At 39.4% G+C, this 27,531-nt stretch overlaps 1 protein-coding gene across 11 annotated transcripts in view; it reads right to left on the bottom strand.

Moving 5' to 3' along the window:
• Positions 1-27,531, bottom strand: part of TLK2 (tousled like kinase 2) — a 145,307-nt gene that overhangs the window by 37,384 nt on the left and 80,392 nt on the right. For 8 of the 11 annotated variants that reach the window (XM_074388815.1, XM_074388814.1, XM_074388817.1 and 5 more), the window contains 6 exons: positions 26,518-26,613; positions 24,870-24,962; positions 17,072-17,182; positions 11,335-11,471; positions 3,389-3,541; positions 44-110 (listed from right to left, as the gene is read on the bottom strand). In XM_074388815.1, coding sequence (XP_074244916.1) covers positions 44-110; positions 3,389-3,541; positions 11,335-11,471; positions 17,072-17,182; positions 24,870-24,962; positions 26,518-26,613 — 657 coding nt within the window. Of the gene's footprint in view, positions 1-43; positions 111-2,355; positions 2,422-3,388; positions 3,542-11,334; positions 11,472-17,071; positions 17,183-24,869; positions 24,963-26,517; positions 26,614-27,531 lie in introns of all 11 variants that reach the window. The other 3 variants (XM_074388818.1, XM_074388820.1, XM_074388821.1) reach the window with 2 other exon arrangements.

Raw genomic sequence — 27,531 nt, 5'->3', positions numbered from 1 at the left:
TGGGTAACACATTTCTCCAGAGAGATTTTCTCATTATGCTTACTTTTTTAAGATGACCTAATCTGAGTTTGAAGATTTCTTCTTGTTCGTGGTATTCTGCTAATGTTAACCTGAAAAACAGTGGTAAAAGTTTCAGTAAATTACTTGAAATCAGTTTGCCTATTTGAAGAGAAAAGCCCAAATATACATTAACACAAATTCAGTTTCAGTCTCAGTTAAAATCACTGAAGGACAGGTTAGCCTGTAGTCCTCTGACAAGAAAAAACTTCTGTGATTTACCAGATATGATGTGAGGGAAAGACTTCAAAGCCAAAAAACCTAATTTGCAAAACATTAAAAAAAAAAAAAAAAGGTGAGCCATATTTAAAATTTTTCTTTTAATGGCATTTTATATTATTCTTGAAATGAGGTTCGTCCCATATATTACTCAGATTAAAAACTCATTCAGAGAGAGCCAAAAGTTGTCTAAAATTTTTTTAGAGGCCAAAACAGTATGCCAATGGATTTGATTATTCTTGTTAACACTTAAACCTTTTTAATAACAAAGAGAAAGACATAAAAGCAAATTAGAGTCTACAATTTGGAGTCTGAGGACTAGAGTTCAAGGCATTAGTAAGCTACTGACCGTGTGACTTTGGGCAAACAACCTTTAACTTAACTCAGTTTTTTTGAAATGCAGCAAGTGATAATACCTATCTAAGAAAACGTTGTGACTATTAAAAGACGACGAAAAAAGAACATTGAAAATGTTATCTAAACCCGTTCTCAAAGGGCTAACTTGATGGGTATTCACGTGTTTCATGTTCCACCTACTCCAACAGCATCCTTATATCTCAAGAATAAACAAGTGGCCAGCCTTGGTGGCCAGTAGTCTGGGAGGCTGAGGGGAACGATCACTTGGAGCCAGGAGTTCAAGACCAGCCTGGGCAACAAAGCAAGACTCTGTCTCGGGGTGGGGGTGGGGGAGGGAGAAGAAAGAAAGAAAAAACTGGGCATGGTGGCATATGCCTGTAGTTCCAGCTACTCAGGATGCTGAGACGGAAGGACTGCCTGAGCTCAGGAAGTTGAGGCTATAGTGAGCAACAGAGCAAGACTCTCTTAAAAAAAAAAAAAAAAAAAAAAAGAAAGGAAAAAAAGATGAGTAAGTTACAATTATTATTTTATTCTTCCTTCCATCTCTACCTTTTCACATTCTAGAAGCATACACAGATACTTAACAGTTTTAGATATCACTGTTTAGATATATTCTAAATTGCAGAAGAAAGAGGATACGCCTATCCTATCAACCACAACAGAGCCTTTGATGTCTAACTCAAGGAAAATACTAAGAAGAAACTCATCCATTAGGGCTCTTTATAGATGCAGAAATACCTGTATCTACTACTTCATTTCACACTAGCAAAAAACAGAAAAATAAAAAATCATGGCTAAGAATTCTCTGTCTGAAACAGGTTCAGGGCCAAGAAAGGATATTATGACTTACTCCAAGACTCCAGAGGCCTGTATCTGGCTTCCGGTCAAAATAAGAGCCAAGTCACAGATACTCTAATTAAAAACCGGACTGAAGGTCTTCTAGCTTGGATTTTACACAGGACTCCAGATGCCAACTGCTTACACATTACTAGCCTAGATTCCATTCTAACTATTGTTCTGTGGCAAAGAAACAACCTTTGCCTTCTTTCTCACTCCTAAGCCAATGGTTTTATGCATCAGCATTAAATAATTTTCAAGTGGTACTAGAGGGAAAGTCCCTTCACAAAATAAACACAGCAGTCGTGAAAGAAAACAGTGATCAGATTAATTAGCCTGGAGAATCTTTCAAATCTGAGCCCCTACTTGGACTTGCTGAAAGGAAAATACTTAAAGACTCAATACTCTTGCCCTCTTCTCATTCTCATTACTGCACTTCACTAGTCTTTAAAATCAAGGGAAAAAAAACTCTTAATTTTAAAACATTTGGGCTGGGTGCAGTAGCTCACGCCTGAAATCCCAGCAATCTGGGAGGCCGAGAAGGGTGGATCATTTGAGATCAGGAGTTTGAGACCAGCCTGGCCAACATGGCAAAACCCCATCTCTACCAAAAATACAAAAATTAGCCAGCTGTGGTGATGCACTTGTAGTCCTAGCTACTCAGGAGGCTGCGGCAGGAGAAGGGCTTGAACCCGGGAGGTGGAGGTTGCAGTGAGCCAAGATTGTGCCATAGCACTCCAGCCTGGGTGACAGAATGAGACGTTGTCTCCCAAAAAAAAAAAAAAAATTGGAGTTTCATGAATCAAGATGTTTTCCAAGTTCATTATGCACATTTTTATCGCTATACTTAATGTAATTATTAGTTTATTTATCTGTTCGTCTCACCTAAGTAAACTGTGGGCTCCTAAGGCTGGGGCTGAATCCTTTAGCTCTGTATTCCCAGAAGAGGGCCTAGCATAAAATAAGCATTTAACATAGACTTACTAAATGAGTATCAAGAAAAAGACTTCCCAAAACATCAGATATGTATGGGGTAAGGATTCGTGTTAAGCCATCTTTCTCACTAGAATGAAAGAAGATGCATTTCCAGGATGTCACAGACTTTTAACAGTAATATTATACCTGAGGTGGATTATGTGTTGTATTTGTGAACTAATATAAAAATATAAAGCAAATGACATATTAGTTGATTAGTTATATGATATCCTATCTTTTATTTGTAGCTATCTTTGGACATGAAATTTACTTTCAGTTAAAGAGAAAGGAAGACATGAATGGAGAAGGCAGGCATTTTATTTGTGCTTAGAATTTTCTACTCTTCCTATACATGGTAGCTATGTAAATATTGTTGATTGACAAAGAAAAGATGACTGTACTGCAGTTTAAGATACTGGTGTTTTCCTCAGATTCCCAGAACAGGAAACAATTCTGATGAGGTCAAGTTTTGGGTTATTTCAACAATGTTCTTTTTCTAACATAACAGCTTTTTCGGGGGTTTATCTGAAGTTTGCAACTATTAACTAAGTGCTCCTTTGACCAGTAAACAGCATTCATCAGTCTGAAATAGCAGCCAGGCAACTCCCGTAAGATGATACTAGTGTACCAAACCTGGAGCCACATGTGCGCAATAGTATCATTTCAGTACAATGACATCTTATTTGTTAACTAGGAGTGGCCAAAAGTCATGACATCAAGTGACATTACTTTTCCCTCTCATTTGAAACGCCCTCAATAAAGAGCAGGTTTGAGAAAATCAGTTAATTTTATATGGCATTCATATGAGTTGAGCAAATCCATTAACATAACTGAAAAGAAATGACCTCCAGAATTTATAACTCTTGCCCGTGGCAATCAACAGGACATTTGTATTTGGGGGCAGGGTGTGGTGTCTCAGAATTCATGTCAATAAAGAACATACGTTTCATTTTCAGCTCCATTGGTCTTGCTTTTTCGCTGTTTCTGCTCATTGGTTGCAGGAGGGGCCTGACCCATAGCAGGAGGTTTCCGTTTTGCTAACATTTTCCGTTGTCTTTCTATCTCTTCCCTCTGTGAATTTATCCTTTCTTGTTGCCTAGAGATATAAAAGATGGTGCACAAAAAGTAAAAAGTTTTACCACAGCTATGGAACAAACACAATTTGCCACTTATATATCTAATTTCAAAAAAAATAAGCCCCTTTAAGTCAAGTAGAGATTTGATTTTAACTTCAAATTGGAAGAGCCAAATAATTGGTACTGGATGTTTTCTGGAAATGAGTCTGTGCTTTAAGACACTAGTTATTAGTAACATAACAAATTCCTATTGTGACCTTATTTTCTGACTCAAAAGAAACAATTTTCTGATTCCTTTTTAAGAGCTAAGAAAACAATTCTCTGATCTGAACCCATTAAAAGTAAAAATCGTATTTTAAAAGTTATAAAATGTTCCAAGTTCTTTTTTATTTTTTCTTTGGATGAAAGCTTCTCAATTTTATGTAAAAAGATACCAAGTTTGTAAAAGAAAGTAAACCAGATTTTCTTTTGAGACCTATCCTTTATTCGCCGGGTTTGGTGGTTCACGCCTCTAATCCTAGCACTTTGGGAGGCCAAGGCAGGCAGATCGTGAGGTCAGATCGAAACCAGCCTGACCAACATGATGAAACCCTTCTCTAATAAAAACACGAAATTAGCCAGGAGTGGTGGTGTGTGCCTGTAATCACAGCTATTCAGGAGGCTGAGGCAGGAGAATCGCTTCAACCTGGGAGGCAGGGGTTGCAGTGAGCCAAGAGTGCGCCACTGCACTTTAGCCTGGGCGACAGAGCGAGACTCCGTCTCGGGAAAAAAAAAAAAAAAAAAAAAAGACAAATGCATTCAGAGAAAGCACAATAAAGTCTTCCAACTTATAAGAACTCCTTAGGGAATAGTGCACAAAATGAATTAGTATAAAACGTATTTTTACGACTGCAGTTAATCTAACACCATTACCATTAGAGATTTCCTAATAAGATGTCAAACTTTCTGCCGGGCACGGTAGCTCAAGCCTGTAATCCCAGCACTTTGGGAGGCCGAGGCGGGTGGATCACGAGGTCAAGAGATCGAGACCATCCTGGTCAACGTGGTGAAACCCCGTCTCTACTAAAAATACAAAAAATTAGCTGGGCATGGTGGCGCATGCCTGTAATCCCAGCTACTCAGGAGGCTGAGGCAGGAGAATTGCCTGAGCCCAGGAGGTGGAGGTTGAGGTGAGCCGAGATTGCGCCATTGCACTCCAGCCTGGGTAACAAGAGCGAAACTCCGTCTCAAAAAAAAAAAAATGTCAAATTTTCTGTAATTAACTAGTTTACAAATTAGAAACCAATAAAAACTCCATTATACATACATATATATATATATATATATATTTTTTTTTTTTTTTTTTAATTTTCTCTCATGTATCCTACCACCTAACAGATATTAAGGTTTACAGACTTGGTATATAATAATATACAAAATTGGAGATTAATCATTTAACAGAGTAGTCTTTAAGTCACCCATTATAACTGACAGTCGATGATAGCTCCCTCCTCCTCCTCTCTCTGCTGTGCTTTTCCCTTCATTCTCTTTTGTGGAACCAACCTTCATTTTTGTGGAATAATGAAATCTCATTTTTTAAAACCTACTCTAAAATGGAAGTTGCTCTATCCTCTTCCGTGAATACTGTTATCAGATCTTTTCCAGATTCAGTACAGTATCTTTCTTGGAAGAACAACAAGCAAAAAACCAAGATTAGTCTAGGGTAAACACCCACAATACAGTTTATTCAACCATATCTAGAAGGACAATGCTGTAAGCAAGATTAACCTAATCTGAGTATTGCAAAGAAACAGCCAATCACTTGATAATACAATACCCCTGGCTTCAAGATGAGCCAGGTCACTGATTAGACATCAATCAAACATCAAAATGAAAACCGTAATCCAAGAGTTTTCTGTTTGCCTGAAAATTATTTTGATTATCATTAGATTTCCTCGTCCCCACCCACAGAACATATATACGGTTGGCTCTCCATATCCATGGATTCAACAAACTGCAGACTGAAAATACATGGGGGAAAAAAATGGATGGCTGCATCTGTACTGAATCTGTACAAACTTTTTTCTTAGTTATTATTTCCTAAACAAAATAGTATAACAATTATTTATATAGCATTTATATTTATTAGGTATTATAGGTAATCCAGAGGTGATTTAAAGTATATGGGAGAATACGCATAGGTTTTATGCAAATACTACATATTTTATATCAGGGACTTGAGAATCCGTGGATTTTGGTATCTGAGGAAGGTCCTGGAACCAATTCCCCACAAGGGACAACTGTATACATAATTCATGGCTTGAAAGAAATCTGGATTGAGATACAGAATCCTTAAGTAAAACCACAATCTTTCTTCTGGAGAAAACATTTACCTTAACTGAACATGAGTTTCCCAATTAAAAAACTGTTAAACATCTTAATTCATTTCTACCCTTTTCAGGGGGCCATGAATGTAAGGTACTCTGAACTCCCTAAAAATAACCATACAATATACATTTTAAACTATAAACTATAGTAGCTTAGTGGCATGCCACAACATTTGTCTTTGAAGATTAACAACTGCACACTCTGAGAATGAGAGTTTGAACATGAAAGCTGACACACCAAAGATCAATGTTATATACTGTAAAGATTCCCATATCAATTCCTGATGTTCTTAAAACTGTTTAGCTATTTATACCAAAGAAGAAAAGAATAAAGAGAGTCTATCAGTGGTACTTCATTTAGATTTATTTTAGGAGTACAAAGTCTGGATTATGTCAAACTGTAACTTCTCATAGAACAGGAATCATGTCTTATCAATCTGTATATCCCCCAGCATGTATAACGGTGCCTTTCACACAGTTAATCCTTAAATATTTCTTGTATAGCTTCAGTTTTAGAGAGTGTTTGCCTTTCATCACCCATGACAAGAGGCTATTTCTTCTATATTTTACAGACGTATTGAGAACCCAATAAATCCATCTCACTCAAATCTAAATAACTCTATTTAAAAAGCCATTGCCTGCAAAAGAAAAACAAGTCTTCTGCACCATCGTGTGTTATGGGTTGTGCCCCCCCAAAAATATGTTAAAGTCCTAATCCCCAGTACCTCAGAATATGACCTTATTTGGAAATAGGGTCATTAAAGATGTTATTAGTGAAGAGATGAGGTCACACTGAACACAGAAGGACCCTGATCCTATGACTGCTGTCCTTATGAGGAGAGAGAGACGCACAGGGAGAACGCCATGCAGAGGCAGAGAATGGAGTGGCCAAGGAACACCCGAGGCTGCAGCACTGCTGAAGAGGCAAAGAAAGATGCTCCCTAGAGACTTGAGGGAGTATGGTCCTGCCCCACCTTGATTTCAGACGTTTAGACTCCTGAAGTATGAGAGAATACATTTCTGTTACTTGAAACCACCCAGTTTATGGTATTTGTTACAGCAGCCTAGGAAATGACTGTGGGCACCTTCAGCAGCAAAACTACATTCTATACTCTAACCATACTAGAAGCAACTAGTAGGAAAGGTATTTTAAAAAATGCAGTTGGGCATGGTGGTTCATGCCTGTAATCCCAGCAGTTTGGGAGGCTGAGGTGGGTGAATCACCTGAGGTCAGGAGTTCAAGACCAGACTTGCCAGTATGGTGAAACTCTGTCTCTACTAAAAATATAAAAATTAGCCGGGCATGGTAGTCCCAGCTACTCAGGAGGCTGAGGGAGGAGGGTTGCTTGAACCCAAGAAGCAGAGTTTGCAGTGAGCCAAGATTGCGCCCACTGTACTCTAGCCTAGGCGATAGAGACCCCATTAAAAAAAAAAAAGTATATATTTCAGTCATTATTTTAACAACAAATTTTTTAAAGTCCTCTGTTATCTATTTCATGTCTGAGGTCTGAATCTTCAAATAGCATGTCAATATCCCAGATGAGATTTTTTTTTTTTTTTTTTTTTTTTTTGAGAAGAAGTCTTGCTCTGTCACCCAGGCTGGAGTACAATGGTGCAATCTTGGCTCACTCCAACTTCCACTTCCCAGGTTCAAGCAATTCTCCTGCCTGAACCTCCTGGGTAGCTGGGACTACAGGCACATGCCACCATGCCCAGCTAATTTTTGCATTTTTAGTAGAGACAGGGTTTCACCATGTTGGCCAGACTGCTCTCGAACTCTTGACCTCAGGTTATCCACCCACCTCAACCTCCCAAAGGGTTGGGATTACACGTGTGAACTACCACGGCCAGCCCAGATGAGATTTTTAAAGATTCCTAGGATTTCATATATTCTGTATAAACTGGGAGCCGTGAAATGGTATAGGATACCTAAAGAAGATCTAATGTTTATAAAAATCAACAAAATGAACGACTTTGTTATAGATCATATGAGTGAGAATCAGATGGTTTTACATAAATTGCTTTAAAATGGATACTGGTTAGGACACAGCAGTTGTATCAACTGAGGTCAGGAGTTTGAGACCAGCCTGGCCAACATGACAAAACCCCAACTCTACTAAAAATGCAAAAATTAACCAGGCATAGTGGTCGGCACCTGTAATCCCAGCTACTTAGGAGGCTGAGGCAGGAGAATCACTTGAACATGGGAGGTGGAGGTTGCAGTGAGCCAAGATCGTGAGGCTCTGTCTCAAAATAAAATAAAATGGATACTGGAACTTCTTACACTTCAGAATAAATACCGGGACTAGTATTACAATGCTGTAAAGTTTAATTTCATCCTCTAATTACCCTAATTATGTGCATCTTAAATGATCACAATTTTGTACACAAGTCAGATCCCATTACCTTTTTTTCTTTTTTGAGACAGGGTCTCACTCTGTCACCCAGCCTGAAGTGCAGTGGCACAAGCTTGGCTCACTACAACCTGCGCCTCCCATGTTCAAGCAATTCTCCTGCCTCAGCCTCCCATGTAGCTGGGATTACAGGCGTGTGCCACCATGCCTGGCTAATTTTTATATTTTTAGTAGAGACAGGTTTTCATCATGTTGGCCAGGTTGGTCTTAAACTCCTGGCCTCAAGTGATCTGTCCATCTCAGCCTCCCAAAGTGTTGGGATTACAGGCGTGAGCCACCACATCCAGCCAAATCCCATTACTTTAATTCTGTTTATTTCAACATAAACAAAGTCTTAGTAAACAATTTTTATTCTCTTGCCATGGACTGTTGGAGTCTTTAAACAAAAAGTGGTACACTGAATAACACTAACATTTAGTATTTAACATTACTTTCTCAGAAATATAAAATAAGTTACTTTTTCAACAGATTCAAATATACTGTGGAAAGCAAAAATTACTCATCTGGCCAAAAGGGATTATAAATCTGACAGTATTTTCCTATTAGACAACAAATCTTCTGTTTTAGGAAATTAAAGATCACTCAAAAATAATCGGGACACAAAAAGAACAACAACAACAAAAAAGGTGTTAAGGGTCCTATTGAGGCTGTATTTCATTATCTGATTTATTTTTTAAACGCCTTTAGGTTTGTCTCCTCCCATAAAACCTAGTACTGATGTTGGTGTTCAGCTACTTTACCTACTAAATTACTTCACACGTCTTGGAGTTTCTCATGTGCAGAATTGTCATCTGTGAGGTTATTAGATATACAGCTTTTTACCACTAAAGAATTTCAATTTCTATACTGAAGAAAGGAAATTAATTGATTAAAGCTAAATTTTAGGAACTAAAATACCTGTAATTAATAGATATCAGCCAGGAACAGCTTCCCAAGAGAAGATATAGATTTCTTGCCATTTATATGACTTAAAACTGTAAAAATGTGCTATCCACCAATAGCAAACAGTCCTACTTACAGATTTCATTCACATAGTCTCAGTTCCTCTAATCTGATGGCTCTACAGCAAAGTCATCATTTTGTACTCTACCATACAGATTTCCAAACCCTCAGGGGCATCAAGCTGCATTTAGGGTAAGAAGATAAAATACTGCTACTATCAGCAGTAACTTTAATTTTTGTTTTGTTTTGTTTTGAGACAGGGTCTGGCTCTGTCGCCCAGGCTGGAGGACAGTGGTGCAACTCTTGGCTCACTGCACCACTCTCTGCATCATGCACCTCTGCCTCCTGGGCTCAAGTCATTCTACACCTCAGCCTCCCAAGCAGCTGGGACCACAGGTATGCAACAGTACACCTGGCTAATTTTTGTATATTTTGTAGAGACAGGGTTTCATCATGGTGCCCAGGATTGTCTTGAACTCCTGGACTCAGTTTATCTACCCGCTTCAGATAAAGCTCAGGCTGAGATTATAGGCATGAGCCACTGCGCCCGGCCGTAAGCACTCCTTAAAACTAACTACATCTCTACACAAACCCACTATCTTCTTTGAATCAAAGTCTAAAAAGACTGCCATCTAAATAGTAGCCATTGTCAGGGCTGCTTAAAGCCACTACCACTACTAAAAGTCAGTGTAACCATTACATGGCTTTGGCCACTATGGGGATCTTAAGTTTTATCTTCTTCTGATTCCATTTTAACAAATGTGGAAACCTGATGGTGTGTCACTTCCAGAGCAACTTGCATGTCTTGGCTAGGATGTTACAAAACAGGTATCACACCTCCATGTAACTGTTGTTTACACTGGTATCTCTGCTATCACCAGCCATCTATGCTTAAGAGCACAGAGTGAATGCTGCTCTGAATGTTTGGTGCTGGCCTAGGAAAAGTCTGTGCTTTCCTTCCAAAGTATTCTTTGACTTGAAAGCCTCTTCATACACCAAAATATACATACATGAGGAACAACCATGAAGCAAAAACATGCTTAAACTAAGTTGGAGGTTAACGTTTCACATATAAAACAAGGACTACTAATGTGTAATTCAGAGGTTAGTTTTAACAATTATTATAAATAGCATCAGTATTTGTATTTTCTTTCAGGCATAAGTTTCTCATTTATGTCTCATTATTACTCAAAACTAGTCCTATATGTTCTACCATTCATACTCCACAAGCTATTTCAGCAAGGAAACAACAGGTAGGAAAGGCAATCTATGGAATCTTCCAACTTATCATGATCCAGAGATTAAACACACACACACAGAGATACATAGACACACACAGACACAGATAAACACACAAACACACACACACACCCACCCCCCAAAAGGTACTGCAACCTGAAGATATCTATATACCTTTAAACATCTAAGCTAACTGTAGCTATTCACACAGTTGGAATTTGAGGATTTTAAATGTTAATTCCCTCCTTGGAATAAATACCTAAATGTTTCAAATAAAAAATTATGAAAAAGAGAATGAATCCTCAAGATTCCAAGCTGCAAAGAGGCACACACAATGGGGCTGGTCACCAGTGCCTTCCAGGAAGTGACTCTCTCTGAAAACTGGACACTGTCTCCTTAAATAACTCCAGGAACATGTCCTATAAAGTTCTTCAATGGTTTTATTCTGCTTTATACCTAACTCAAGATATTCTTCCTCAGGTCTTTTCACATTTCATTTTTCTGTGGAGCCAGAATAAATGCTCAACAGACTGTTAATGAAAATTCATTATATAATTAGAAAGATAGAAAGTCAAGCCCTAGATTTTTCTTCCTTAGCTTCAGCAATTCTGAATCTTTTACATTTTAATGCAGAACTCATTATTTATTTTCTTATTAAGCCACAACTGTTACAGAGAACAGAACTCACTTTGTATTCCTAATTACTTGTGTCATTTTTTTCAGGACTTCAACTCATAACTAACTGAAAAGATGATGACCAATAGTAGGATTATTAATGACTACAATTACAGAAAACCTAAAAAATCCAAATGAACTTTTCAATTCTCCATTTAACCGTAACAATTCACTTACTTGATAAGATTCTGAAAAGCATAACCATCTGTCCACTGTTCAGTAAATGAGGCCCCATGTCGGACAGTAGTAAAGTGGCCCAATCTCAAGCGGTCTTGCATGCTCTTATCTCTACATGCCATCTTCTCTTGTTTTGACTTTGGGGAAACAGACACAAAAAGGAATTCAATACCAATTAGCATGGATAAAGACACTTCTTAGAAACTAAAACATTTAACATGATCAGGAAACATGCTGTTGAAAACCATATACCTCAGAACAGTCAGTAATGACTCCTTGGATGACTTACCATTTCTATTCAAATAAAGCAGACAAGATAGAATAATGAAACAATCACAGGTTCTTCCTTGGTAAAGCTTTCCCAATCTGCCTATGTGTGTGTGTGTGGTTTTTTTTTTTTTTCCTTTGGAGACAGAGTCTTACTCCGTCACCCAGATTGGCATGCAGAGCCACAATCTCAGCTCACTGCAACCTCCGCCTCCAGGGTTCAAGTGATTCTCCTGCGGCAGTCTCCAGAGTAACTGGGACTACAGGGGCGCGCCACCATGCCCAGATAATTTTTGTATTTTTTTTTTTTTTTTTGAAACAAAGTCTTACTCTGTTGCCCAAGCTGGAGTGCAGTGGCGTGACCTCGGCTCACTGCAACCTCCACCTCCTGGGTTCAAGAGATTGTTCTACCTCAGCCTCTCCAGTAGCTGGGACTACAGGCATGCACCACCAAACCTGGCTAATTTTTTAATTTTCAGTAGAGACAGGGTTTCACTACGTTGACCAAGTTGGTCTTGAACTCCTGACCTCATGATCCACCCGCCTCAGCCTCCCAAAGTGCTGGGATTACAGGTGTGAGCCACCGCAACCGGCCAATTTTTGTAATTTTTAGTAGAGACAGGGTTTTGCCATGTTGGCCAGGGTGATCTCGAATGCCTAGCCTCAAGCAATCTGCTAGCCCTGGCCTCCCAAAGTGCTGGGATTACAGGCTTAAGCCACGGCACCTGGCCTGCCTATGTGTTTTAACTTTTTGAGAAGGAGTTTCATTCTTTTGCCCAGGCTAGAGTGCAATGGCACAATCTTGGCTACCGCAACGTCCACCTCCTGGGTTCAAGCAATTCTCCTGCCTCAGCCTCTCAAGTAGCTGGGATTACAGGCCTGTGCCACCACGTTAGGCTAATTTTGTATTTTTAATAGAAATGGAGTTTCTCCAAGTTGGTCAGGCTGGTCTCAAACTCCTGACCTCAGGTAGTCCACCCTCCTTGGCCTCCCAAAGTGCTGGGATTATACGTGTGAGCCACCGTGCCTGGACGACTGTGTGTTTTTAATCTTAGAGTACAGCATCTCGTATTTGGGCCACATCAATGCCTAGCTCTTAAGCTGTTTCCCTATTTTCTGTTTCTTCTCTAATCTATTCTAAAGAACTGCTGCCAATTCATCTTCTCAGAACACCACTTCCCACACTTTCAATTTGATGTTCCAAATCTTCCATGGGTCTTTGCTACCAAACTTTGGATCCAGAGAGGAAAAACTCCTCCATGAGCTAGATTATATCCGCCTCCCTGCAGAATTCTTACTCCAGAACACCTTATATACTCCTGATTCTTGAGAACATCATTCATTCAACATGTTTATTAAAAACCAATTATACATCACCAACTGTAAGAATGTTAAGTATAGAATAGAAAACAACTGGTGTTCACAACCTAGAGAGGGGGAAGTTATAACCATTAAATATATTAATTGGTATTTCTAAGAACAAACTGTGGTAAAGAATTCGAAGGAAAGGAATAAAGTACTGTGAGAGATGATACCATAGGATAAACGTCCTTGAGATGTCCTATTTTCAAACGACAGGCAATTTATAGCTACAGTTTTCCATGCCCGGAACACATTTTCCCTCTTCTTTACAGCTTTCTCCAATTAGTACCCTGCCCTTGATTTATTTTAGTGCATTTTTCTTTTTCTTTTCTTTCTTTTTTTTTTTAAGAGACAGGATCTCACTCTGTTGCCCAGGCTGGAGTGCAGCAGTGCAATCACAGCTTACTACAGACTCTAACTCCTGGCTCCAGTGATCCTCCTGCCTCAGCCTCCTGAGTAGCTAGGACTGCAGGTACGTACCACGATACCCAGCTAATTTTAGTGAATTCTTAGTATGTGCACTATTCACCTGAATAGGTTTCCTTATATATGTGAATGTATCTTATTCACCCACCCTCATGTAGATTGTTACCCCTCTGATAGCAGGAACTGTGTCTTTTGTTTCTTAGATTCATGCAAGCTTCTCTACTATGAGGAATTCATTTCTTTTTTTTTTATTACTGAGTAGTATTCCACTGCATGACCATATCATAATTTGTATATACATTCACTTGTTAGCAGACATATAGGATGTTTCTGCTTTTTGGCTATGAATAAACTGCTATGAATATCCTCATATAAGTACTTTAAAGGACATTTGCTTTCTTTCTGTTTTTAAGAATAGAGATGGTCTTACTGTGCTGCCCAGGCTAGTCTCAAACTCCTGGATTCAAGTGACTGTCCTGCCTGGGCCTCCCCAAGTGCTGGGATTACAGGTGTGAGTTACCATGCCCAGCCAACATCTGCTTTCATTTGTCTTGGGTAAATGCCAGGAGAGGAACTGCTGGATCACAGCATTAAGCACATATTTATCTCAAAAAGAAATTGTCCAAAACCCTCTCAATTGGCTATAATAGTTTACATTACTATTAGTGTAAGAAATCAGGCCGCCCCTCACCTTCACCAACCCTTGGCACTGTCAGTTTTTTTTTTTTTTTTTTACTTCTAGGCATTCTACTGGGTATGTAATATCTCACAGTGGTTTTACCTTGAGTTTTCCTGAGGGATGATGACGTTGAGCATCTTGTCATGTTTGCCATTTGCAAATGTTTATATGCTCTTTTCTGGTAAACTGTCTGTTCAAGTCTTTCGTGCATTTTTAATGAATTTTCTTTTATGATTAAGTTATAACAGTTTTTATGTACTGAAATTCTATGAAAGATAATATTGCAGTCTATGATTACATTTTCATTTGTATGTCTTTTTGTTTTGCTTTTTGTTTTTGTTTTTGTTTTTTTGAGACAGAGTCTCACTCTATTGCCCAGGCTGGAGTACAATGGCATCTCAGCTCACTGCAATCTCTGCCTCCTGGATTGAAGCAATTCTCCTGCCTCAGCCTCCCAAGTAGCTGGGATTACAGGTGCCCGCCATTACATCCGGCTAATTCTTTTATTTTTAGTAGAGTTGGGGTTTCACCATGTTAGGGTGGTCTCAAACTCCTGACCTCAGGTGATCCGCCCGCCTCGGCCTCTAAAAGTGCGAGGATTACAGGCGTGAGCCACCTCACCCAGCTCACTTGTGTGGTTTTTCTTTGCTTGTTTTTTTGTTTTGAGACAGAGTCTCAGTCCATCACCCAGGCTGGAGTGAAATGGCACGATCTCAGGCTCACTGCAATCTCCGCCTCCAGGGTTTAAGTGATTCTCATGCCCTCGCCTCCAGAGTAGCTGAGATTACAGGTGTACACCACAACACCTGGCCAATTTTTGCATTTTTAGTAGAGACAGGGTTTCACCATGTTGGCCAGGCTGATCTCATACTCCTGACCTCAAGTGATCTGCCCACCATGGGTTCCCAAAGTGCTGCGATTACAGGCATGAGCCACTGTGCCTAGCCCATTTATGTTTCTTTAAATTGCAACACGGTATAGCAGATGCTCAATAAATATTCCCTATTTAGAAAGTCAATAAGAAGGTACTATAATTTCAGTTCTTTTGGAAACAAATTTAAATTTTGTTATGTACTACTCCTAACAAATAGAAAGTTCTGCTTTCTTGTGAGAACTCAGAGACAGCATTATGTTTACTTTTTGTAGTATGCTATTTAGAGTTTAGTACAACTGGCTCAATCTATGCTGACTTCAGGAGGTACTCAAATTTTAAAGAAATTATCTGGATTGGCATATATTTTATTTTTTCTCTCTCTCAGAAAAAATTTTATAAAGTGGTTTCTTTTCTATAAAATTGATTAATGAGTCAAAGAATGAAACAAAGTTTTCCCCAGTATCTTCGGCCTCAATAAAATAATCCAGTTCACTTTTACTAAGAGACAGTGTTCTATGTCTTTTAAGCAACGTTCCAAAGGTTTCAGGAAAATAAACCAACAGTATATCTCAAACCTTTAGTTTGTCTTATAATAATGTAATTAGGAAGTATTGCCTTCTTTTTTTTTTTTGAGATGGAGTTTCGCTCTTGTTACCCAGGCTGGAGTGCAATGGTGCGATCTCGGCTCACCGCAACCTCCGCCTCCTGGGTTCAGGCAATTCTCCTGTCTCAGCCTCCTGAGTAGCTGGGATTACAGGCACGTGCCACTATGCTCAGCTAATTTTTTGTATTTTTAGTAGAAACAGGGTTTCACCATGTTAACCAGGATGGTCTCGATCTCTTGACCTCGTGATCCACCCGCCTCGGCCTCCCAAAGTACTGGGATTACAGGCTTGAGCCACTGCGCCCGGTTGCCTTCTTAAAACTTCTAAGAACTAAGCCAGGAGAGGTGGTGAGTGCCTATTATCCCGGCACCTTGGAAAGCCAAAGTATGCAGATCACTTGAGGTCAGGAGTTCAAGACTAGCCTAGCCAACATGGTGAAACCCTGTCTCTACGAAAAATACAAAAATTAACCATACATGGTAGCACATGCCTGTAAACCCAGCTTCTCGGGAGGCTGAGGCAGAAAAATCGCTTGAACCTGGAGGTAGAGGCTACAGTAAGCCAAGCTGATACCACCACACTCCTGGATGAGGCTCTGTCTCAAAACAATAACAACAAACTTCTAAGAAACAGTTACTAAGGCTGGGCTTGGTGGCTTACTCCCGTAATCCCAGCACTTTGAGAGGTAGAGGCGGCAGGATCAAGGTCAGGAGTTCAAGACCAGCCTGACAAACGTGGTGAAACCTCGTCTCTACTAAAAATAAAATTTTACCACAGTAAGAGGGATTTTGTAAAAATACAAAAAAATTTTTGTATTTTTAGTAGAGACGGGGTTTCACCACGTTTGTCAGGCTGCCCGTGGGCGCCTGTAATCCCAGCCACTCAGGAGGCTGAGGCAGGAAAATCGCTTGAACCCAGGAGGCAGAAGCTGCAGTGAGCCAAGATTGCACCACTGCATTCTGGCCTGGGTGGCAGAGTGAGACTCTGTCTCAAAAAAAAAAAAAAAAAAAAAGAAGAAGAAGAGATAACTAACCAATGACTATAATAAAGAGGACATTAGCCAATTAAAGTAATCATACACAGGTATATGACAACTTTAATTTTTTAAAAACAAAGCACTTAATCATCACATTATTGTATACATAAGTTACTCTAAATGTCATCTCTGAAACAAAACTGCAACTATTGTTAATGTTTCTAATAGTAATAGGATACTAACTTCAATTAATAGAATGAATATAAGAACTGAGAAGAGCAATACTTCAAGTAAACTCAAATAGGACAAGCCGTCAGTGTTGTTCAGTATCACATTCAAAGCAATGCACCGCAAGAAAGCATATTCCAAATTAACACTCTGGATGCTTGGTCTGGTGTCCAGGCAAGGAAAAAATTCTAATTATCAAATCATGTTCCTAAAAAGCTCTATTTTTAAATATTTTCATCTCGAGTAAGGAGAAAAGCCGCCACACAATGAAACATTGAGTATTTTGGGATACAGAATTTAGGCCAACATTATTTACTGACCTTTTCTATAAGGAGTTTCTTGCTCATTGTCACACATCTATTTAATCGTTCCTTGTATTTCTCTAGCATCTTTTGCTGTTCATCAATCTGCCGTCTCAAATCACAGTTGGCCTTGAATGAGAAAAAAAATTTTTAATTAGCTCTAAGGAGTAAGATTAACAGAAAAGCAGTTTCTAGAGAGAGAAAAAAATCATTTCTATATGTTGTTTTATTAAAAGCAAAATTAAAGTTCAAACAGGTAAGAAGTAACTATGTCTTAGGAAAAGTAATTCCTTTATTCCCTCATAATATATCATCTATTTGTAAATGACAGACTGAATTACTAACTTGGGCACGTTTTTCTACTGATCATATTTTGCTCCTGCCAATAACCAGTTACAGCTAATCTTGTAATCACAAACACCTAAGCTATCACAAAATAATAATTAAACAAATTTTAAGGCTGGGTGCGTCATTCAGGCATGCAATCCCAGCACTTTGGGAGACCAAGGCAGGCAGAGGACTTGAAGTCAGGAGGAGTTTAAGACCAGCCTGGCCAACATGGTCAAACCCCATCTCTACTAAAAATAAATAAATTAGCCAGGCATGGTGGTGGGAGCCTGTAATTCCAGCTGCTTGGGAGGCTGAGGCAGGAGAACTGCTTGAACCCAAGGGACAGGGGTTGTACTGAGCTGAGATCACGCCACTGCACTCCAGCCTAGGTAAAAGAGTCAGACTCCAACTCAAAAAAAAAAAAAAAAAAAAAAAAGAATGTTTAAAATACAAAGAGTGATTAAGCATATATAAAAGATTATTCAATTTTATGTTTGCTCTGTTCTTTTTCTAGTCTCATTTAAGAAATATAAATTTGCATAAATGTTCCTCACCAGAGAAGCCAGGCACGCCCTTGCCCACAAAAGACAGAACAAACAAGGTCCTGGTTCAAGAATGCCAAAATGTAAATACACGGCTAATTCAGCTGTGGTCACAAGCCTACAGTGTGGACTAAAAACTTAAAGCCTCCTGCAATAACAGAGAAGGAAAGAACCACTAACCCAAGGTCAAATTTGACTTGCAAGTCCTGAATTTAGTCCTTTTGTGTTTTAAAACAAAAAACAAAAAACCTCAGCTCTTCCAGTAAATAATGTTACCTCATAAAAAGCACAAGTAGAAGATATTACACAATACTCAATTTTTGAGACTTTTTAGCTTCATTAACATTTTTGTTATCATTTTTTTTGTACAAAATCACTTCATTTTTTTTTTTTTTTTTTTTTGAGACGGAGTTTCGCTCTTGTTACCCAGGCTGGAGTGCAATGGCGTGATCTCGGCTCACCGTAACCTCCGCATCCTGGGTTCAAGCAATTCTCCTGCCTCAGCCTCCTGAGTAGCTGGGATTACAGGCACGTGCCACCATGCCCAGCTAATTTTTTGTATTTTTAGTAGAGACGGGGTTTCACCATGTTGACCAGGATGGTCTCGATCTCTTGACCTTGTGATCCACCCGCCTCGGCCTCCCAAAGTGCTGGGATTACAGGCTTGAGCCACCGTGCCCGGCCTAAAATCACTTCATTTTTAAAGTAACCTATGGGAAACAGCTTGTCCCCAAATGTTTCTACTCTCCACATAACCATAATTCTTTCCTGTTAGTTTTTGTATAGAACCATATTATCAAGGGCAAAGTGCAACTACATTTGGATAAATGTGATTATCAAATTCATACTAAAGAATCTACAGAGCAAAGATCATTTAATGTTTAGGGGAAATCCAGTCTACTCTTGTAAGGTAAGTATTCCCTTGAAATCTGCAATCAAATGTGTAAAATCAATCAACCTCTTAGCATTTATTTAAAATTTTAAGATCTCTGGCCAGGTGTGGTGGCTCACGCCTGTAATCCCAGCACTTCAGGAGGCTGAGGTGGGCGGATCAAGAGGCCAGGAGTACAAGATCAGCCTGGCCAACATAGTGAAATCCCATCTCTACTAAAAATACAAAATACCAGCCAAGCGTGGTGGCAGGCACCTGTAATCCTAGCTATTCAGGAGGCTGAGTCAGGAAAATCGCTTGAACCTAGGAGGTGGAGGTTGCAGTGAGAGGAGATTGCATCACTATACTCCAGCCTGGGTGATGGTGCGAGACTCCATTTCAAAAAAAAAAAAAAAAAAAAAAAAAAAAAAACTTAAGAATTCTAAGTTTTTACAAAAAAAAAAGAATTCTAAGTTTTTGTGGCTTCTGACAATAATGTCTTCTAGGAGTTCATGTTTAAAGTAACAGCTGGTATGGCCGGGCGCGGTGGCTCAAGCCTGTAATCCCAGCACTTTGGGAGGCCGAGGCAGGTGGATCACAAGGTCAAGAGATCGAGACCAACCTGGTCAACATGGTGAAACCCTGTCTCTACTAAAAATACAAAAAATTAGCTGGGCATGGTGGCACGTGCCTATAATCCCAGCTACTCAGGAGGCTGAGGCAGGAGAATTGCCTCAACCCAGGAGGCGGAGGTTGCGGTGAGCCAAGATCGCGCCATTGCACTCCAGCCTGGGTAACAAGAGCGAAACTCCGTCTCAAAAAAATAAAAAAAATAAAAAATAAAAAAATAAAAAAAATAAAGTAACAGCTGGTGGCTGACACATGTGGCTCATGCCCAGGAGTTCAAGACCAGCCTTGGCAACATGGCAAAATCTTATCTCTATAAAATTTTAAAAATTAGGGGTGTGGTGGTACATGCCTCTGATGCCAGCTATTTGGGAGGCTGAGGATCGCTTGAGACTGGAAGGTCCAGACTGCAGTAAGCTTTGATTGTGTCACTGCACTCCCACCTGGGAGAGACACACTGTATCTTTAAAAAAAAAAAAAAAAAAAAAAACAGCAGTTGGCTAGTAGCCCCCAATGCAGCCGTACCCAACATCTTACTAAGATGGCAAAATTCAATGAATGACTCATGATTGTCTGAAAGAATATACAAGACCTGTAGTCTTTCCCCAACTATCTATCTTCTAGATCTTTTAGAAGCATTAAGTTCTAATCAACCTAAAACCAAGGCAGCTGCCCTCTATGTCTTCCTTTTTTATTTATCTTCTCCTTTAATCCTGCTCTACATACAAATAAAGACTACAACTGTTTGAAGACGATGGAGTAGAAGGGGCAGTGGTGAGCAAAGGAAGCATATTACTTCTTAGAAAACATAAACATCAGCTGGTCCGATGGTAGTGGGTTATCAGAACTTATTAATATTAGTGTCATTAAAGTTGGTATACAACCCCCCACTGCTAAATTTGACTGGCTTTAAAAAAATAATAATAAAAAGAAAACATAAACATATTTTAAAACTCTTAAAGCCGTACCAAGTTAGGCTTCAAGATTCAAGTTTTTCACATCCTCTGTTGTCTCAATCTTAAAGAGTCAGATGATGGAGAAAGCCCGCCCACAGTTATTTCTCAGTCCAGCAGAGCTTCTCTGGACAAAACCCTGATAGATACCAGAATTTGGCAAGGAACTTTTATACCTACAAACTATTTCATTATAAATTTTTGATGGCAATTCAAGCAGCACTCAAATGAATAAAAACAGTAATAAGAGCAACTCCATGCAAGTATATATATCCTAACAATGAAAAATACAACACAGTACTGAGACTACATATGGGTCTCCTCATCCAAAAATGGAGAAAAGGAAATAAAAATAACAATAGTAAATAAAAACAAAACAAAAAAATAGGCCCAAGGAATACAGACCACCAGCTTGCAAACAATGAAAATAATCACCCATAGAAATCAAAAGAACATTTTAGAATACTACTTGTCATATTCCATAAAATGCAAAAAGACATGATACCTAGGAAATAGGAACCAAAAACCCTAGAGAATATACAGGATGGGATAAGAAAGTATATTAGATGATGGAACAAAGCTGGGAAATTAAAAATGTAAATAATAGGCCTGGTACAGTAGCTCACGCCTATAATCCCAGCAATTTGGTAGGCCAAGGCAGGAGGATTGCTTGAGCCCAAGGGTTCAAGTCCCGCCTGGGCAACATAGTGAGACCCTGAATCTACAAAAAATAAAAAAATTAGCCAGGCACAATGGCACGTGCCTGTAGTCCCAGTTCTTCAGGAGGCTGAAAGTGAGAGGACTGCTTGAGCCTGGCAGATTAAGGCTGCAGTGAGCCATGACTCTGCCACTGCACTCCAGTTTGGGTGACAGAGCAAGACACTGTCTCAAAAAATAAAAATGTAGGGCCGGGTGCAGTGGCTCAAGCCTGTAATCCCAGCACTTTTGGAGGCTAAGGCGGGTGGATCATGAGGTCAAGAGATTGAGACCATCCTGGTCAACATGGTGAAACCCCGTCTCTACTAAAAATACAAAAAATTAGCTGGGCATGGTGGCGCGTGCCTGTAATCCCAGCTACTCAGGAGGCTGAGGCAGGAGAATTGCCTGAACCCAGGAAGCGGAGGTTGCGGTGAGCCGAGATCGCACCATTGCACTCTAGCCTGGGTAACGAGAGCGAAACTCCGTTTCAAAAAAAAAGAAAAATGTAAACAATAAAATCAAAATTCACATGAGCTGCAGTAAAGGCCAGAAATATATAGAAAACACAGTGTTTAATGAGATTCACAAGAAAGGGGCAATCATATTAAAATGAGACATAACATGTTAGAAATAAAAGAGAGGTTCAAGCTAAGAGCCAAGAAGAAACCACTATAAGAGGGATAAAAGCATAGTCAGACATAATCACACACTTTCAGAATAAAAATATATAAACCCACATATAGATATACCCTGGGGCAATATTTAACAAATTATGGTGTTTGTTGCTTTGGTCATGAACTTCTCTGAAGCATTAAATGCTTGAAAAGCTGAAGAGGAGAGAAAGAGAGGGAGGGGGGAGAGAAAGAGAGGGAGGGAGAGAGGGAGAGAGAGTTATATTTGAGAGACAGAAGGAACAGAACAACAGGTTATGATACAAAAATCGTGCACACAGTGCTGTCTTTTTACGGGAGGGCAAAAGAGAATTCTCAGGTCTGCAAGGGCACAGAAAATTGAACACTGAGATATCCTTACTGAAAAATAATCACTTAAAAATGTATCACAATCAACAGGTAAAACAAAAACTATAAATAAAAAAATATACTGTTGATAAGCTTTGAAATCAGTTGAATAAACATGTTGAACAGTGACTGCAAATTTGGACACAAAGCTGCCTCTGCCTATATTCTATACCTAAGAACTTACTATCATATAAAGTAATAACAATGATAATTTAATAATAATAATAATAATAATAATAATAATAATAAAGGCCAGGCACAGTGGCTCATGCCTGTAATCCTAGCACTTTGGCAGGTCAAGCCAGGCAGATCACTGCAGGTCAGGAGTGAAGACCAGCCTGGCCAACACAGTGAAACCCCATCTCTATTAAAAATACAAAAATTAGTCAAACATTGTGGCGCATGCCTGTAATCCCAGCTAATTGGGAGGCTGAGGCAGGACAATCACTTGAACCCAGGAGGCGGAGGTTGCAGTGAGCCAAGATCACACAACTGCACTCTAGCCTGGGTGACAAAGTAAGACTCTGTCTCAAAATATAATAATAATAAAGATAATTATAATATGGTGGCACATGCCTATAGTCCCAGCTACTTGGGAGGCTGAGGTGGGAGCATCACTTGAGGCAGGGGTTGGGAAGGACACAGCTTGCAAGATTGTGCCACTGCACTCCAGCCTGGGTGACAGAGTGAGACCCCCATCTCAAAATAAATAAATAAAATTAATAATATAAACACACCAGACTTTACGAATAAAGGCCAGACTTAGTTTAGCTATGTGCTCTATGTGCTGAATCCCAGGTTTTATATTAAAAGGAGTCAAAATACACTATTTTACCCTATGTTTTTTATTAATTACAGAAATATAATACAAGTAAAAAAATTTTGGAGGTCAGATCATCATGAATAGAGTGACTTTTATTATCTTTATTATTAAACATATATCTTTATTCAAACAAAACTGTACCGAAGCCTAATAAGAAAGACTGACAAAGGCAAGGCCACCGATCTCCACCTTGCTATGTCACAGAAGCCCTGGAAGATTCAGAACCCTAAAGAGTCAGTTTAACGACCGCATTAGCACAAGTAAGGATCAAACCTATACTTTCCAAATCACCAGAGAAAAGTGCTAGCAAATGTGATTCATAAATCAGTGACGTCTATGCATATATTCATTTGTATATATACACATCTACTACAAACAGCTCAAAAAAATTACTGAAAGAAAATGTACCAAATGTGTAATCCTAATTAATGGAATTATGAATGAAATATATTTTTCTGTATTTTGTAAAAAACATGTATAACTTTTCTTTTCTTTTTTTTTTTTTTAAGGCAGGATTTTGCTCTGCTGCCCAGGCTGGAGTGCAATGGCACAATCTTGGCTTACTGAAGCCTAGAATTCCTGGGCTCAAGCATCTTCCCACCTCAGACTCCCAGTAGCTGGGACCACAGGCACACCACCATGCCTGGCAAATTTGGTATTATTTTGCAGAGACAGGGTCTCGCTGTGCTGTCCATGCTGGTCTTGAACCCCTGGTCTCAAGCAATCCTCCCGCCTCAGCCTCCCAAAGTGGCAGGTATGAGCCACCATGCTTTCTACTTTCTTTTTCTTGAGACTGAGTATCGCTCTGTTGCCTAGGTTGGAGTGCAGTGGTACGAACTTGGCTCACTGCAACCTCCACCTCCCAGGTTCAAATGATTCTCCTGCATCAGCCTCCCAAGTAGCTGGAACTACAGGCGCTTGCCACCACACTGGGATAATTTTTGTATTTTTTGAGTAGAGACAGGGTTTCGTTTCACTCTGTTGGCCGGATTGTTCTCAAACTCCTGACCTCAAGTGATCCACCTGCCTCGGCCTCCCAAAGTGCTGGGATTACACGTGTGAGCCACCATGCCTGGCCCTTTTTACTTTTTTTTTTTTTTTTTTTTTTTTTTTGAGATGGAGTTTCGCTCTTGTTACCCAGGCTGGAGTGCAATGGCGCAATCTCGGCTCACCGCAACCTCCGCCTCCTGGGTTCAGGCAATTCTCCTGTCTCAGCCTCCTGAGTAGCTGGGATTACAGGCATGAGCCACCATGCCCAGCTAATTTTTTGTATTTTTAGTAGAGACGGGGTTTCACCTTGCTGACCAAGATGGTCTCGATCTCTTGACCTTGTGATCCACCCGCCTCAGCCTCCCAAAGTGCTGGGATTACAGGCTTGAGCCACCGCGCCCGGCCCCTCCTTTTTACTTTTTTAAAAGTAAGTGTCAGTCATGCCAAATTGCATATTCAAAATATATTTATAAAATATTATGGTATGCTTCCTAGTGGTCTCTATTTAATTCCAGATGAAGCATTTTAAAGGTTTCTTTTGTAAGTATAAAAAAGTTTGGGTGAATAGGTTATAAAAGGTACAAAAGGCAAAATGGGCAAAAAGTCCTTTTGAAATAGCTTATAAAATTCAACAATATTAAAATAACTTCTCTGGAATGGGAAAACAACACTTTATACTTATTTCCACAGTTCTAGATGAAATATAACACTCCACCTATTTCTCCAGTATAAATTCAATCACTAAAATACTACAGTATAAGATTTCTAATTTAAAGGTAGTATTTAGAATGAAGGAATTGGTTCCTACTAAGATTCCCTCAGTTAAAAAAAAAATACCCAAATGTTTATTATTTCACTTTGTTATTTGGCTACAGTAATTACTCCTATGATATGTACATAATCCAAATATACATAACAAATGGTGCTTGCTATAAAATCTCTTACCACATTTTAATACTTACTCTTAATAAATCATCTATTCTTCCCTCCTTCTTCTCTAAGTCAGAATTCTTACTGTTTTCTAGTGCAGATATTTTTTCTATTGTGAGGTCAGACTACAGAGACAAAGGTAAAACAGATTTAGGATTAGTCTCAACATGTTAGATGTCATCACACTCTACTCGTTACCTTTTTAGGGGCAAAAAAAAAAGCACTTGCTAACACAAATGGCCTAGAATCACATGGCTCAAGAAATGAAATCTGCTCGTTTCATCTCAGTCTTCAAGCCCTCTGCTGGGTTCCATATATCCCACTACACCTACATTTCAAACCCATGTTAATTCTGGAATCAAATATATGAATTCTCACTATTGTGCACTTAAAAATGTAGAAACACATTACTCCAGAAAACTAACTTTGAATAGGAAAGGATCTCATAGGAGACTTGACCCAAATCTCTAAGGAACAAATGTGCCCTCTGGTGGAAACAGAGAGAAATCAGAAGGGGAGAGAAGAAACTACCTAAGTGTTCATCTAATTGAACTGTACAAAAGCTGATGATTCCGATAAAATTCAAATGTGTTCCAGGGAGTTGTATGGCTCTTGATATTTAAGAAACTCTCTTAGATTGCCAAGCATCCTGTCTTGAAGGCAACATAGATAGTGTCAAAAGAGGCTTCAAGAAAACCCAGTAGGCCGGGCGCGGTGGCTCAAGGCCTGTAATCCCAGCACTTCGGGAGGCCGAGGCAGGTGGATCACGAGGTCGAAAGATCAAGACCATCCTGGTCAACATGGTGAAACCCCGTCTCTACTAAAGATACAAAAAATTAGCTGGGCATGGTGGTGATTGCCTGTAATCCCAGCTACTCAGGAGGCTGAGGCAGGAGAATTGCTTGAACCCAGGAGGCAGAGGTTGCGGTGAGCCGAGACTGCGCCATTGCACTCCAGCCTGGGTAACAAGAGCAAAACTCCGTCTCAAAAAAAAAAAAAAAAAGAAAGAAAGCCCAGTATACTCAACACTACAAAATGGAAGCCACCATACTTTGCAGATACAATCCTCAAATGTTTAGAACACTCCCTAAATTAAAAAGAGTTCTGAACACAATTTAAGGAGCAAACCATGTTGACATAGCACATCTGACAGAAGTTTAGCTAGGTATAAATAAGTAACAGGTACAAGGAATACATTAACTATTTTCATAAATTAGAGAATTAAAACTTACTGAAAGCCTACTAATAAACATTTCATATACACTGTCTGAGATCATGAGAATCAATGCCATTTACACAGATGATTTGTACTGAGGGAAACTGAGGCCTAGAAAGATAAACTATAAGCACCGCAGTGCCAGAATCTAAACTTAGGCTTTCAAAGTGTATGTACTTTTCTTCTGTGGAATACTATTTTTTTAAAAAGTGTGCACTTTCCTTAATACCATACGTTAGCATAAGCACTGCTGCTACAAAACACCTGAAGAGTAAAGAAAAGCCACAAAAAGTTACCTTCCAAAGGACTTTATATACCCATAATGCAATTTCTGAATATCATACACACAACTGAGGTATGGTCGGAGAAATACAGAAAAGATGAAGTATCATAGACTACATGGGTTAGCACTTACTCCTAAGCAGCAAGTATGCCCCTCGACTGATTATCAATCACCAACCTACCTGGGTCTGTCTGTGCTGGATGGAGATCTGTTTTTGGGAGCTGCAGGAATGCTCTGTGTTGCCAGATCCTGTAGATGAGGGACTGTTTTGCTGAGCCTACAATAAAGGTGCATTACCAATCACAGGAAAGTTTGGCATCTTTTTCCACAAACATTTATATTAAAGCAAACAACTCCATAGTATGCATCTCCACAATAAAAACCCTTATAAAGTAAGAAGTCAGGGCCATGTGGCCAAGAAGAAATTCAAAGAGTTCAAATATGAGACAAAGGGCTGGACATGGTGGTTTATACCAAGTTCCTGTAAACAGGTTTAAAGTATCAAATGCTTAGAAATGAATTTTTAAAATATGAAAATCAGAGAAAATGAAAAGTTATTCCTGCAATAACTTGTCTTTTTCACTTATATTTCACATGCTTTTGTCAGAAAAGGCTAGTGAAGCATCCGATGCACAGGGGACGCACGTGAAGGACTGTGAATTACTATTCTGAATAGTGTCCTAAACACACAAACGTTATCCACGACACATAGCAGTCTAAAAATCCAGTTTGATTCCTAATACTATCACTTGCTGATTGGGCATTCTAAGTTATTTTTAATTTTTTTTTTTTTTTTGAGACGGAGTTTCACTCTTGTTACCCAGGCTGGAGTGCAATGGCGCGATCTCGGCTCACCGCAACCTCCGCCTCCTGGGTTCAGGCAATTCTCCTGCCTCAGCCTCCTGAGTAGCTGGGATTACAGGCACGTGCCACCAAGCCCAGCTAATTTTTTGTATTTTTAGTAGAGACGGGGTTTCACCATGTTGACCAGGATGGTCTCGATCTCTTGACCTCATGATCCACCTGCTTCGGCCTCCCAAAGTGCTGGGATTACAGGCTTGAGCCACCGTGCCTGGCTATTTTTAAATTTTTATGGTTTAGGTTTATATTATATTATATTCTCAATAGGACTTTTTTAAACAAGGTAAAACTGCAACTAACAAAGTATGACCCATCACAGACATAAGTAGAAAAT

The sequence above is a fragment of the Saimiri boliviensis genome, chromosome 17, assembly GCF_048565385.1.
Source record: "Saimiri boliviensis isolate mSaiBol1 chromosome 17, mSaiBol1.pri, whole genome shotgun sequence".
Taxonomy (NCBI): Eukaryota; Metazoa; Chordata; class Mammalia; order Primates; family Cebidae; genus Saimiri; species Saimiri boliviensis.
The sequence above is the reverse complement of the archived record's forward strand: the minus strand, read 5'-3'. Positions and strand labels throughout refer to the sequence as shown.